A 14355-nucleotide genomic window follows, 5' to 3' on the forward strand; every position below is an offset into this window, starting at 1 on the left:
CCTGCTGCCCGCTGCTCCCCTCAGCAGTGTACTTCGGCCCTTCTGCCTGCTCTGTTCCCCACTCTGGCTCTGGTGGATTCTCTCGCCCTCCCGCGCTTCTGACTGTACCCAGTGCATGTATAAACAAACAAATAAATAAATAAATAAAACACTTAAAAAAAGGTGGTAATTAGGGCCTCCCCTGGTGGCGCAGCAGTTGAGAGCTGGGCTGCAAAGCTGCCCGCAGCCTCTGCAGCACCGGTTCAATCCCCGGCCACTGGCAAGGGTCCCACATGGCGCGACAGACCTCTCCTGTCTCACCCGCTGCTCCCCTCAGCAATGTATTTCTTCGTCAGTCTGCCTGTTCTGTTTCCCGCTCTGGCTCTGATGGATTCTCTCACCCTCCCGCGCTTCTGACTGTACCCAGTGCTTGTATAAATAAATAAACAAATATTTTTTAAAAAAAAGCTGGTCATTACATGGTAGGACCAGATGATACTTTTTCCCTTCTTGTTACTTTTGTATTTTAAAATTTTCATTATGATGGAAGAATTAGAAGTTTAGAAAATGCCAAATACTTTCCTAAGTTACTTTCCTGCTGAGCTGCTCCTTTCTTTCCTAACTCTTTGCTTCCTCATTACCTGAGTCATAACAAACAAACTTGTCTTAAGGAGACCAATACCTTTGTGCTAATAATGGCAGAGGAACAGGGAGCAGAGAGAACACACTCGACAAGGGAGTCCTGATGGCTAGAGATATTCTTATTAATACATCCAGGACTTTAGCTACCTGTCTCTACTTCAGCAATGTCAATGAAATGATCTTCTGATGCTGAGGCCAGCATTTTCCCATCATGGCTAAAACTGAGGGTCCTCACAGGCCAATCCAGCCTATAATATAGAGAAGAAAAAGGAGACTTTAGAATAATGCAAGAACAGGACACAGCTTCTGCAAAAATAAAGTAAAAGTAATTTATCCAATCGATTACCTGGAAAAGCACCGCACACACACTAACTCATCCACATCCCAGAGGCTGACCAAAGCATCTGCACTTCCTGTGGCAAAGTACTTCCCCATGGGGTCAAACTTGATACAGATGCAGTTGGAGGGATGGGCATTGATGGACTGCACAGGTTTCAGCTCTGGGTAGCTGAGAAACAAAACAGGTAGCAAATAAATTGTGGGAAGAAGACGTGGTGCTAAGACAATATTGGGAAAAACTAAAAGAAAACCAAAGTAACTTCACTAAATAAAAAGACTTCAAACAACACATTCAAAGGTCACACCATAGACCTGATAATATGAACCCAGACTAACCAACTTGAAAATACACAGCAGTAAACAACCATACAAACTTTAATGAAAAAGATTTTTGACAGTAACACCATATGCCAAAAGAAAATGGAATAACATATTTAAGATACACGAGAAAGTATGAATCAAGAATTTTTATATCTAGCACAATTATTATCAAAAAGCCCAAATAATAACTACAATATAATAAAGTATCTGTTAAGTTTTATACATGTAAGTTAGAATAAATAGGAACTATACATTTGTTTTACGTGGTTTCTATGTTTCATTTTCTAGTAAAAAGACTTTGTAAGAAAACTTAATCCCCACCACCTACAGACTCATATTGCTAAGCACAGAATTCCAGGCCTTTTATAATCTGCTCCCAAATTATATTTCAACTCCATCCCCGTTTTCAGGCCTTCTCATTGGGTACCTTATCTGCCACTTTTCCCAGCAACCCTGACCTACAAGCATGCTAAATCACATCTGCTTGGTCAATTGTGCCACCCCCTGTTGCTCATTCTTAATTTTCAACCAATCTTTCAAGATCAAGCTCAGCAGTTACCTCCTTCAACCTGCAACTCCCACAGTCAATATAAATTTCTTCACTTGCAATGCCCACAACAAACTCCCAGTCCCTCTATTATAGAACCTATTTTACTCTGCCTTGCATTACTCACCCAGTACAACAGAAACAACAGACTCAGACAGACCTGAATTTCAATTCCACAATTTCATTCATTTAGAAAACAATTATCTAGTGAGATCCTTACAATGTGTAGCAGGTTCAAGACTAAGCATCAGGGAGTCAACAGTAAATTGTACCTCCCCTCCTGGATTTTATAGTCTAGTGGAAGATTAGACTGTAACATGCAATTACTGTAACATGAAATGCTTCCAATGGGGAGTACATAAAATAAGTCTCTAAACTTGGGGAGAAGAGAGTGATGAGAAGCATCAACCCCCTGAGGTTTACTGGAGGACTCCATAAAATACAAGGCACCTTGCTCAAAGTTACAGAAAAGAAGTTAGGATTCTTTATTACAAGTTGTCTCTTAAGCTCCTCAGACTCACGTCTGCATCCACCACAGCACCAGTGCAAAGGTGAGGCAGTCCCCTAAAAGACGACCCCCTCACCTAAGAATGTTGATACAGCCGTTGCCATTTGTGAGGAAGAACATGTTATTGTCGTTGTTCCAGGAGATTTCATTAACCTCAAACTTGAACTGTTCTTCTGCTTTGGAACGGTGTGTCTTGGCATCAATAAAGGTCACCACATCATCCTTGTTGCCTACCGCAATGGTCTGCCCATCGGGACTCCAGCAGATATTGATGTTCTCCCCTGGGAACCCAGATATGATCAGCAAGATAATCGTTTACCCATAATTCTTCAGAAGCTTATCTTGTTATCCTAGAAAGACCAGAGCTACTTTCAGAGCTCATTCATTTAAGGTCCCAGTCAGTGGAACGGAACTATCACCATAGATCAGCAACTATCAATCCAGCACATTCATCTACAAATTTTTCCATTTGTTCCTCACAGTGTTTCTCTACCAGACACTTTATTATCCCCATTTTACAGATGAAGAAATGGAAGACAGGGAGATAAAGCAAAGTGCCAAAGTTATGAAGGCAGACAAGACTTAAAGCCAGATTTGGCTCCACAGCCTCTAATTATATATTATACCAGAATTTCCCAAACCCCAGACATGTGCATCCCATTTTCGCAATTTTTGTTCTATTTAACAGTTATACTTGTCTTTATTCAGATTTTTCTCAAAAGTGACTTTTTTTTTATTTAATTTAGCTTCAACTTAGCAATAAAATCTATGAGTTAATTTTTTTTTCCCTAGTAGACATTAATCAGATTTTAATGTTCATCTATGCACCGCCCAAATTCCCCATGCATCCCCAGTGTGTACTTAGGGAAAGCACACATCACTTCACCTCCAGATTCAAGTGTGTCTCATCAACAAAATCCTCTAACCTGCACTAAACAAGTCAATTTAAAATGTCTTCAACTATATCAAGATTAATATTTTCTACTTTATTATCTCAAGTGCACCTTAAAATACATCCAGATGTATCTCAAGATTTTTGGTGTATCGTGGTTATCTGAAGGCTTTATTTTCTTTCCTAATGGCACATAAATTTATTAGCATTTCTTATAATTGATGACATCATAGTCAATACAATATAGTAGGTGACCACAAGATTTAGGAGAGGGCCTCCCTGGTGGCGCAAGGGGTTAAGACGCAACCTATGAAGCTATCTGCAGCCACTGCAGCACAAGTTCGATCCCTGGCCAGGGAGCTACCCACATGTCGCAGCAGACCTCTCCTGACGGGTCCACTGCTCTCCTAAGCAGTGTATTTCAGTCAATCTGCTTGTTCTGTTCCCCACTCTGTCTCTGGTGAATCCTCCCACCGCCCCTCCCCCAACACCTGTGGCCTGTATCCCAGTTCCTGTATGCATAAATAAATAAATCTTAAAAAAAAAAAAAAGATTTAGGAGAAAACAGCTGGTGAAGAACAGTCTATAAACGTACTATGCAATTTCCATATCATTTTCTCCCAAATCACCAAGGTCATATCCATTCCAGTCTCTGACAGCTTCCCAAATTCTCCATGCCTTTGGACATGCTCTTACCTCCAAGAGCTGCCCTCTTCCACCAACCTGCTGCACCCTGACCACTAAATCCTTGTGGTTACTGCAAGAATTTGCTCAAATTCTATGAGGCCTTTGCTGTCTCCTCTAGCCAAACTTAAGCATTTCTTAAGCATACCATTCTAGATATCCACCTTGTAGATCTCTCCACTGTAAAATGAGCAATGTCTTATTATGCTCAGGTTTTTTATGCATAAGTCTCTCTCGCTGCACTAAACTATGAGATCCGGGGAGCTGCAAACTGTCTTATTCAGCTCAGGATGTTTCATATCTAGTACAGGGCTATGCACAGAAAAGTTATCTGGAAAATGCTTGTTGAATGGCTATAAGTAATTGTTCTTTCTATTGCCCTCTCTTTGAATAATCACCTTTAGTGTTCACAGTGGCAATGCATTTTGTAGTCCTCACATCCCAGATGCGAATGGTTTTGTCTCCAGATGCTGTGACAAAGAGGTCAGGATTACTTGGATGCCAACAAAGCTGGTCCACACTGTCCCCATGTCCTCGATAATTGTTTTCTTTGACCTGAAAGAACAGAATTCAGATGCACTTTACAGATACATAAGGGCTGCAGTATGAAACTTCTTAACTCTATTCAAACAAAATTACTTGTGATCAACAAAGATCCAGATAATTTCAAAAAATCCAGTCCTTCCAAACCTCTTCCACAAAACTCACCCAGTATCTCCCCTCCCTTCCTCCCAGACCACTCCTGGAGTCAGGATTCCACAATGCCCTTACTCCTTTGTCCTCCCTGGCCTTTCTCCTCCTTTCTGGTTTTCCACCCTAACTTGCCAGCCCATCTGCTCACTCCCACAGGAGCTCCTACTTTTTCACAAAGGCCATCCTCACTACCCCAGGGAGGCGCCACCACCACTGTCCCCAGGAACTCACCACCACCACCCAATCCCTTCCTACCACTCCCACAACCACCTCACCCCAGTCCCGCCCATCCTCCACACCACCAGTTTTCACCAGCTCCTCGCCTCCACTCCCCTTATCTTCACACCTCCTTACTGCTCCCCTCCCTACAGACCCCACCTCCCTCGGTTCCACCACTGCTCCCTCTCCACACACCCATTCTCACCTCTCACCACCACAACCGCAGTCCGCTCGTCATCTCCACATTCCTCCTCGCACCACACCCCCTCCTCACTGTTCCTGGCCTCCACCCATTTCTCCACTGCCCCCTCCCTGGCCTGGGCTAGGCCCTGGCAGCTCACCAACCGGTCCTTCTCCAGCAAGAAGACGCTAGCGGTCTTGTCGAAGGACCCCGAGGCCAGGCGACGCCCGTCGCAGCTCCAGGCCACTGAGTGCACCTTGGCGCTGTGCGCCGGGAACTCGCGCGTCTTGCTGTGGCCCCGGAACAGCTCCTGCATCCCGAGCACGTAGCGCGTCGGCCCACTCGTCACTGAGCACCAGGGGGCCATCGAGCCGGGACCGCTCTGACCCAGTGCAGAAGGCCCCATGGCCGCCGCGGGGACAGCCATAGCCGACGTCCCAGACGCCAGCACGCCACCGACCCCCGGGGCAGTCAGGCCTGCCGCCGCCGCCGCACGCATGCGCCCCGTGGAGCAGCCGCTCCCTGCGCAGCCGCACTGTAGAGGGACTACAAATCCCGGCATGCAATGTGCGCGCTCTTTTTTTCTATTCAAATGGTAATGCTCTGCTTTAAATTTCCTTCAGAGTATAAGATTCTGTGGATATGGGGGGAGGGGGGGTTATTTTCCCCTAACCTACTTCCTGAAGGATATATGTGTGTATCGCTGTTTAGTTGAAAGAAACCAACGCTAGTCTTCTAAACCTCGGTTCCCCGTCAGTTAAGTTTCTGGCTGGAGAAGCTCGAGGCTAGAGGTTTGTGGAGGAGGTAGGGGCTGTTGAGTAGGGCCTGGGGGTTTTTCTTAATAAGCAAATCTTTAAAAACCTTAAATGCGGACCTCCCTGGTGGCACAGCGGTTGAGCGCTGGGTTGCCAAACTGCCCGCAGCCTCTGCAGCGCGGGTTCGATCCCCGGCTGCTCCCCGACCACCAGTGAGGGTCCCACATGGCGCACAGACCTCTCCTGCCGCCCGCTGCTCCCCTCAGCAGTGTACTTCGGTCCTTCTGCCTGCTCTGCTCCCCGCTCTGGCTCTGGTGAATTCTCTCACCCTCCCGCACTTCTGACTGTACCCAGTGCTTGTATAAATAAATAAATAAATCTTTTAAAATAAATAAATAACTAAAATAAGTGAATGGGAACAATATATGTCATGCACGCATACTAATAGAGAATGAGAGAGACTACAATAAAAAAAAAACCTTAAATGCATGCAATTATATGAAAGATACAGTAACTATCCCCTGGGTCACCTATCTTGGATTATTTCCCACCCTTCACAGCCTGCCTTAAACCACAAGAGCTACTGGCTGAAGAAACTACTGGTGAGCTTCTCCCAGCCATGGCTCTGGAAAAGGGCTGTGAGCAGGGGATGGGTTTTGGTGCTGGGAAGGTGGCTGGGAATTTATTTAAAAACAAATCTTATTAAAAAGGCAACACATACAATTGGTGACAAATGTACAAAATACAAAAGGGAATAGAGTGAGAAGAGGTTCCCTCTCTCCTATATCCCTAAATGTTCCTTTCCCAGAAAATGCTGTTAAATTTCTGTGACCATCCAGAAATAGGGTAAATATGCACCTTGGGAGAGGTGTATGACCCTTCCCTCAAGCCCCCCCAAAATGGTAGCATCCCTTTTATAACTTGCTTTCTGTGGCAAACATACATAAATAATTTATCAGTGGATGCAGATGTCTAATGCTTCTTCAAGGATGTGGTCTTTAATTATATGAACATGTAACACATTATTCAACCGGTCCCTTGGATGGACATTGGTGTCCATCAAAGCTTGTTTTAAGAACAACACAAGGGCTTCCCTGGTGGCCCAGGGGTTAAAGACACAGCTCTGTCAAGCTGTCCACAGCCACTGTAGCACGAGTTTGAGTTCCATCCCAGGCCAGAGAGGGAGCAACTCACATGGCGCAGGAGACCTCTCTGGACTCCCCCGCTGCTCCCCTCAGCACTGTATTTCAGTAGATATACCTGTTATGCTCCCCACTCTGTCTCTGGTGAATCCTCTCATCTCCACCACCACCACCCCACCACCGCACCTCTGGCCTATACCCCAGTTCTTGTATGCATAAATAAATAAATCTTTGGGGAAAAAAAAAAAAAGAACAATACAGCAAACAGCCCCACACAAACCTCATTGTGCACATAAGTTTTTTATTTGAATATTGCAAAACACTATGAAGAGGTTCTAACAACCTACATTTCCATCAGGAGAATGACAGAAGGTCCTTAATACTAATGAGTCCACCTGTACAGTACAGTGCCTCTGAGATGGGCTTTGAGAAATGAAGCCCTTTTCTGTTCCCAATTCCCTTCTTGGCCTCACTGCAATTAGAAATTCTTAGAGACTTCAAAAAGCCTTTTAAATTCCAGAACAATACCAAGAACACCAAAGGAGTCACTAAAACCTTGGGTTAGGAGATTCTTAGGTGTCTAGTTTTCCCTCCTTAACTTTCATTTTCAGGCATTCTCTTCATGTTAGCATTTTTTTTTCCTGCCTACACTGAGATTTATATCCCCTAAGGAAACTAAAAAAGAAAGTTAAAATGTCCTGCTCCAGGGCCTCCCCTGGTGGCGCAGTGGTTGAGCGCTGGGCTGTGAAGCTGCCAGCAGCCTCTGCAGTGCCGGTTCGATCCCCGGCCACCTGTGAGGGTCCCACATGGCGCGCAGACCTCTCCTGCCGCACCGCTGCTCCCCTCAGCAGTGTATTTCCTCACTCTGCCTGTTCTGCTCCCCGCTCTGGCTCTGGTGAATTCTCTCACCCTCCCGCGCTTCTGACTGTACCCAGTGCTTGCATAAATAAATAAATAAATCTTTAAAAAAAAAAAAAAAAGTCCTGCTCCAATTCAAATGGCTTGTGTATGACAGAGCAAAGATTAGAATTTGTGTTATTGACTCCAAAATCTATACTCTTAGATTCTTAGTATTTGAAACTTCCATGTTATAAATATGATTCTGTGTTTCCATATTCATTTTGTATGTTGTGTATATTTTTATTTCATTTTCCCTTGTGCTCCTTATATATTTGTAAACACAAATGTCAGAACTTCAATTCTGATACATATCTCCCACAGCTCTTTGTGGGCACAAGCCTGATTTAATTGTTTTGAAGTTGAAATAGCAATGCCTACTTACATGAAACTGAAATCAGTGATCTCAAAGGAGAGGTAATATTCAGGGGAACAGAAGAATGGGCCATTTTTTAAAGTCTGCTATCTGGGAATCGGGGGAAATTTAAACTTACAGAAAAGTTGCAAGAATAGAAGAGCATTGCTAGTCCTATGGCCCAAATTTACCAGGTTTTAGCATTTTGTTCCATCTCCTCTGTATGCATATACTCTTTTTGCCTAACCACTTAAGGGTAAGTTGCATATATCACTCTCTTACCCCTAAATATTTCCATAATACCTAAGAACAAGGATAATCCATTTTCCTACACCCAACAAAGTTATCAACTTTAGTAAACAGGATGAAGGATTATAAAAAGGCTGAAGGTACAAGTGGATGAATCGAAACAAATAAACTGATGGAAAAGGGAACAGCTAATAGATGGGTAGTAGGTTAAATAGACGGATAGAAAAATGAATAGATTTGTGGACAAATCAATGGTGAAATGAACAGACAGAAAAACCAAAAAAAGAAAGATGAAGGAAGAGGGAATGAGGTAGGGGCAGGAGAAAAGACAGATGGAAACACTTTGGAGAGATGGATGAATGAAGATGCATTTAAATAGGTGGACAAATACATGAAGCGTTCATAAGCCCTTCAAGGGCAGATCCTTTCTTGTTTATCTCTGTTTCTCCAGTGACAACAAAAAGAAGCATACATAGGTGGTTAGAGGCTCAGTTCATTTTTTTGTGAAGGAATGAATGAAGGGTTGAGGCCCTGGATTAGTGTGGAAAATGTTTTGAACTGAGAGTCAGAAGACCCGATTTCTAGCTCTATCTCCATCCACCAGATATTTCTATGCATATGCAACTTTATGAACAACTTAACCAAACATTTCAACTTACAGTTGTACAGAATGGGTAAACTGGATTAAATGATGTCTAAGGTCTTTTCCAAATACTCTCATGTTCCCTGACTGGAAGCTGCTCAAATCTAAAGATAAGGCTATGGGATGGGAGGAGGGGCCACATTTGAGCAAATGTCTGTTTACTTACAACGTGTCCTAATGCAAAGCTGATCCCAGATCTCTGCCAGCAACCAGGGAGAAAAGTTAACACACTCCAGATGAGATTCTGTTCAAACTGTCTGGCTAAAAGCTTCCTGGTGGGAATGAAAGACAGGCTGATAGCAGAGCCTGAGGGGTAATTAAGAGTGAAACATGAACCTCTGTGAGGCTGCACCACCCCAAGTTGAAAGGAAAGCAGGGCCAGGCACACAAAGCCTTGCAGGCCCTTGGCTGCTGGCCAAATGCACACTCTGTCCAGAGGATGGCTGCTTGTTCACAGAGCACGTGGTCTGTGCCCCCAGAGCCCCCACCCAGACTCCCAACGTGCTCTGCAGTCATCACTGTACTGAGAACACATCTATCCTGAGTTACAGGCCATATGTTCCAGGCACTGTCTGCGTATCACCTCGTCACTTGTCCCAACAACCCCGGGAGGCAGCAGTGATCACCTTCACGCACAGAGGAGGAAAAGGTAGCAAGTGGCAGACTGGGGATCTGAACCCTGGGCACTTGGGCTGCCTGTCTGTGGGTGGCTGGCCTGGAACTGGTCAGGTGACAAGTGGGACTTGAGACTTCATGCCACACCCATTTGGCAGTGACACGGGCTGGCTCCCCTCAATGTGCTTTCACACTGCTTGGAGCCTGTGATGCTGGGCCACCACTCCTGTTTTGTGCACTGACACACTGAGCTGGGGTTGATGGTGAAGTGGCCCAGTGATGGTGACATGACTTGTAAGTGGCTCAGCTGGGATTCCATCCCTGGGAACCCGAGTCCCAAGCCAGGGCTCTTAACTGGTAGCTTGCAAGTGGCAGACCCACCTGCAGTTGTAGTGGACACCTGCGGGTTTTGCCTAAACATCCATTCTTCCTTCCTCCAGTGCCAGCATCTGAGTTTTCTTGGGGGAGTCACCCATCATATCCCACCACCTGAATCCATGTGATTTGGGTGAAACTTATATGCCCTGGGGAGCAAGGAAAGAATGCAAGTTGGAAGAGGCCCCATGTTTTGAACTGGCAGGAGAGCAACTGTGGTCCATCCTAGTCTCTGCTCAGCTGCAGGGCATAGTCCCCCATGTTCTCCAGTCACTTAGGACCTTGAGAAATAAACACAGCTGCCAGAAAGCGAGAAGCTTTAGCCATGACTAATCCCATGCCACAGATGGAACAGAATTTCAGAGGTGCTCTGCAATGTGAAGTATTTCCTAAAACTGTTGGTGAATACACAGAACAAGGAGGAGGGGGCAATTTGATGCAAATACACAATTAGGCTTCAGAACAGGAACAAAGGCTGAATGCACACACAGCTCCAGCCTTCCAGCCTGCCACCTTTCCTATAAGCCATGCCTCCCTCTAGTGGCCAGATAGGGGCCCACAGACAGGTTTTAACAGTTCCCAGACTGGATGGAAAGGGGTGAAACTTCACCAGTGAGGGAGAATCACAGGGTCTGGAGCTTCTAGGAGAAACCAGCCCCTCTTCTCAGCTACTGTCCTGGTCCAGCTACCCCTTTTCCTCTCCCTTGCACTTCTGCTACAGCCTCCTCACTGCTATTAATGAACATGATTAACTGAATGTTGATTGCAGGCTTACACTGTTTCATTGAATCCTTACCAAAATTTGGAAGTGGGTAGCCTCCTGTAGACAGAGGCACAAAGGTTAGAAAACTTACCTACAGCCATGTGGAAAAGAGGAGTAACTGCTGTTGGGTTTTTTTATTTTTGTGGGTTTTTTTGAGGAAGGTGATAAAATGTCCTAAAAGCGATTGAGGTGATGGTGAATGATGAAGTTAGGAAATGCATACAAATAGGGTGCCCCAAGCCCACATATGAATCTGATTGAGAAACAATCAGTTGGAGTCAGGGTGCCCCCAACCCAACTAAAACTGGAATGTTCAGAATACCAACACAATAACAAAATGCTAAAGCAACATACCAAAGCTCAATTCTGAAAAGCATGCCAGGTAACCTGGAAGACTCTGTGGTGCTCAGTCGCCTAGGAGACCCAACCTGCCCCAACCAATCAGCAAAAGACACAATGCTGAGACACCCAATGGCAGAACCCCATTCTTTGCCCACTATACCCACATAAACACATGCTTCTTGCACCCTCGGTGGCAACCCTTTCAGGATCCCTCCCTGCTCAGAGTTTTCCTGTCCTTCTTGTTATCTGTCAATAAATCGCTTGCTTTTCTGATAACTCTGGTCTCAAAGCTGAATTCTTTCCTCATTGAGATAAGAATCAATAGCCCTCGGGGTCCTCAGACCTCCAGGTCCTAGTCATCAGTGAGTGGCTCAAGTTGGGAAATCCACTCAATTGTAAGTATGCACATTAGTTTCCCTGTGCTACTGTAACAAATTACCACAAATTCAGTGACTTCAAACACCAATTTGTTCTTTTGCAACCAATGGGCCAAAAGTCTAGAATAGAGGTGTTGTAGGGCTGTGTTCCTTCTGAAAACCTAAGGGAGAATCTGTTTCCTGGTGTTTCACAGCTGCCTAAATTCCTTACGATGCCCCTTCCCCATGTTACAAGTTTGTCTCTTAAACCTCTAGTTCCAAAGTCAAATTTCCCTTTACTACTCTCAACCCTCTGCCTCCTTCTTAGAAGATCTCAAAACTTATTAGTACACTGGATCCTCATGGATATCTGGATAACGCTCCATATCTAGATCACTGATTTACTCATATAGACAAAGTCACTTTCACCAGCTAAGTCAACATGTTCACAGGTTCAGGTATTGGAATGTAGGTATCTTTGGGGGCCATTGTTTGACCTATCACAGTATGTGCACAATAATGATGTTATTTTTAAATGAAAAAAGGAGGAGAAGGGGAGTACCATTTTAATTAAAAGCTGAATGCTGAAAAAGAGCTGAAGAAAATTTCCTTGGAAGCCACTGCCAAATTTCCAGCATGGGAGAGACTCCATCTGACTTACTCTTTTATAAAACCATCATCATGCTGCACTGTCACCTTCTCCACACCAGACTATGGGCTCCTGGAGCAGAGACTGGCTGGTCTTCCCATGTGCACCCTCAGCACCCAGTCCAGGACTGGACAGGGAACATGGTAGTGACTGGTGGAATGAATCAACCTAACTGCCCTTCCTATGTTACTTCCCTTCAGTTCACCAAGCCATGCCTTCTCTTCTCGGGTTTCTGCCCATCAGCATGGCCACAGCCTTGCCACAGAGCACCAGAGACACCCAGTGTGGGTGTCAGCCACTCCTCAGGCCCCCAGGCCTGGGCGTCTGTGGCTGTGCTTCCACTACACCCTGCATGGTCTGAACAGCTGGGCTTGGAGACACATGTGCAGGGCACGACACTGTGGAAGAACATGGGCTTCCAACTCATCCACTGACCCTTTGACCAGTGCCCTACCCCCCAGGAACCTCAGTTTCACTGCCAAGTGGGCCCGCTAGGCCGCTAGTCTGCTCTTCCCTCTCCCCTGTACAAAGCCCATCCTCAGAGGAGAGTCCCATGTCTGGGAAGTACAAGTGCAACCAAGATTCCTTTCTACAAAGAGGGCGGGAGGCTTGCTCTCTGCAACATGTTCAACAAAGCACTTCAGCCTCCCTTTTGGAGGAGACACGGGTCATGACTGCTCAATAATCCCAGGTCTGGTCCCTGCAGTCTGAACTCCATGGTGAGACCTCATTTCAGGAGAGAAGCGTTTCCCCAGTCGACTTCAGTCCCCACTCTGGGCACAGCTGACGACCAGGTAGATCGGCCTTTGCCCAGCCCAGGTCCCCAGGGGTCCTCGGGACATCCTTAGATGTCTGGGCAGATGTGGCTGCATCTATGCCACTGCCTCGCCTGCATTCCAGTCCCCTCACCAGGAGGGGCCAAGGAAACGAGGGGACTTGAGCAACATGTTCTTGGCAATCCCAAGAGTAATTAACTAATTATCAGAAGAGGGGCGTGGTGGTGTTGCCGCCACACAAGCTGTGCCAGTGACTGTCGCTGTGACATCGCTGGTCTGGTGGGCACGTTTCCATGCTCTGCCTACTCTTCCTGGGGAGTGGGAAGGGAATGCTGAGGTGCTGGACGCCCTAAAGCTCAACATACTGTGACTCTATTTGAGCAAAAATGCAAGCATGATAGTAGATTTCTAATCATTTTCTGAAGTTTTGAATTTAATGTCCCAGGTACTAACAATGGGTCTTAGCTCTGTAAAGAGAAACTAAAAACTAAATCTTAAATATTCCTTGCCCAATTCCTCCTCCTTTTTTTTTTTTGAAGGCTAGATTATTTACAATTAGAATTATATAGAATTATTTACAATTCTGTAACACACTCCCTTTTGCACATAATGCGATTAACATGGGAGATGGTGAAAGTCTCATAAGGTAAGAAGGTTTACATAGCACAAATACAATATTAATACCTACGATAGCTGCAGTTTCAGGAACATTCACAATGTATCAGACATTTTACATATGTCAATTTGAACGAGGAAGTAAGGCTGGGCAGGCAGCTAGTCAGGTAGAGTCAGGGTGCCCCAACCCAGTAAAAACTGAATGTTCAAAAAACAACCCTATACAATGCCAAAGACACGGACAAAATCTTGTTCCAGGAAAACAGACCGAGTAACCTGGGAGACCCAGTGGGCCTCTGTAACCTGGGAGACACAGCAGGCCTCAACCAACCAACAAGAGACACACTCGGAGGCACCCAAAGCCTGAACCCCCACCCCATGCTTTCCATACTCATATAAACTCTGCTTCTTGAAGCCCCCTCAAGCTACCCACTCAGGATCCACCTCTGCTCAGAGAGCTTTCCTGTCCTTCTTATCTGACAATAAATTTCTTGTTTTTCTGCCTAACTCTGGCCTCAACATTGAATTCTTTCCTCACCAAGACCAAAACTGAGTCCCTTGGGGTCCAGCTTCCAGACTCTAAGCCCTGTACATCATCCATCCTCACCTAAGCCTCATGAGCCAAGCTATAACTATATATATTTTAAGGGTAAGAAAAATCATAGAAGTGAAATATTTAGTCAGATTCTTCCAGAACAAGGATTTGAACCCAAGTCTATCTAACTTTTCCCTTTCATCAGGTCACATTACCAATGAGTCCAAACTAAAATTATTCAGAGTGTGACTTCTATCCTCCCTCTCTCTCCAGCCCCATATCA

The 14355-nt window shown here is 45.3% G+C and overlaps 1 protein-coding gene across 3 annotated transcripts in view; it reads right to left on the bottom strand.

Annotated features, from left to right (window-relative positions):
• Window positions 1-14355, bottom strand: part of THOC3 (THO complex subunit 3) — a 75323-nt gene that overhangs the window by 8570 nt on the left and 52398 nt on the right. For 2 of the 3 annotated variants that reach the window (XM_054691069.1, XM_054691070.1), the window contains 4 exons: window positions 4311-4467; window positions 2413-2617; window positions 968-1129; window positions 769-869 (listed from right to left, as the gene is read on the bottom strand). In XM_054691069.1, the coding sequence (XP_054547044.1) occupies window positions 769-869; window positions 968-1129; window positions 2413-2617; window positions 4311-4467 (625 nt within the window). Of the gene's footprint in view, window positions 1-768; window positions 870-967; window positions 1130-2412; window positions 2618-4310; window positions 4468-5165; window positions 5487-14355 lie in introns of those variants that run through there. The other variant, XM_037500211.2, reaches the window with a different exon arrangement.

Source organism: Talpa occidentalis, unplaced genomic scaffold (assembly GCF_014898055.3).
Source record: "Talpa occidentalis isolate TD23 unplaced genomic scaffold, MPIMG_talOcc4v2.1 talOcc4.9, whole genome shotgun sequence".
In the NCBI taxonomy this organism is placed as follows: Eukaryota; Metazoa; Chordata; class Mammalia; order Eulipotyphla; family Talpidae; genus Talpa; species Talpa occidentalis.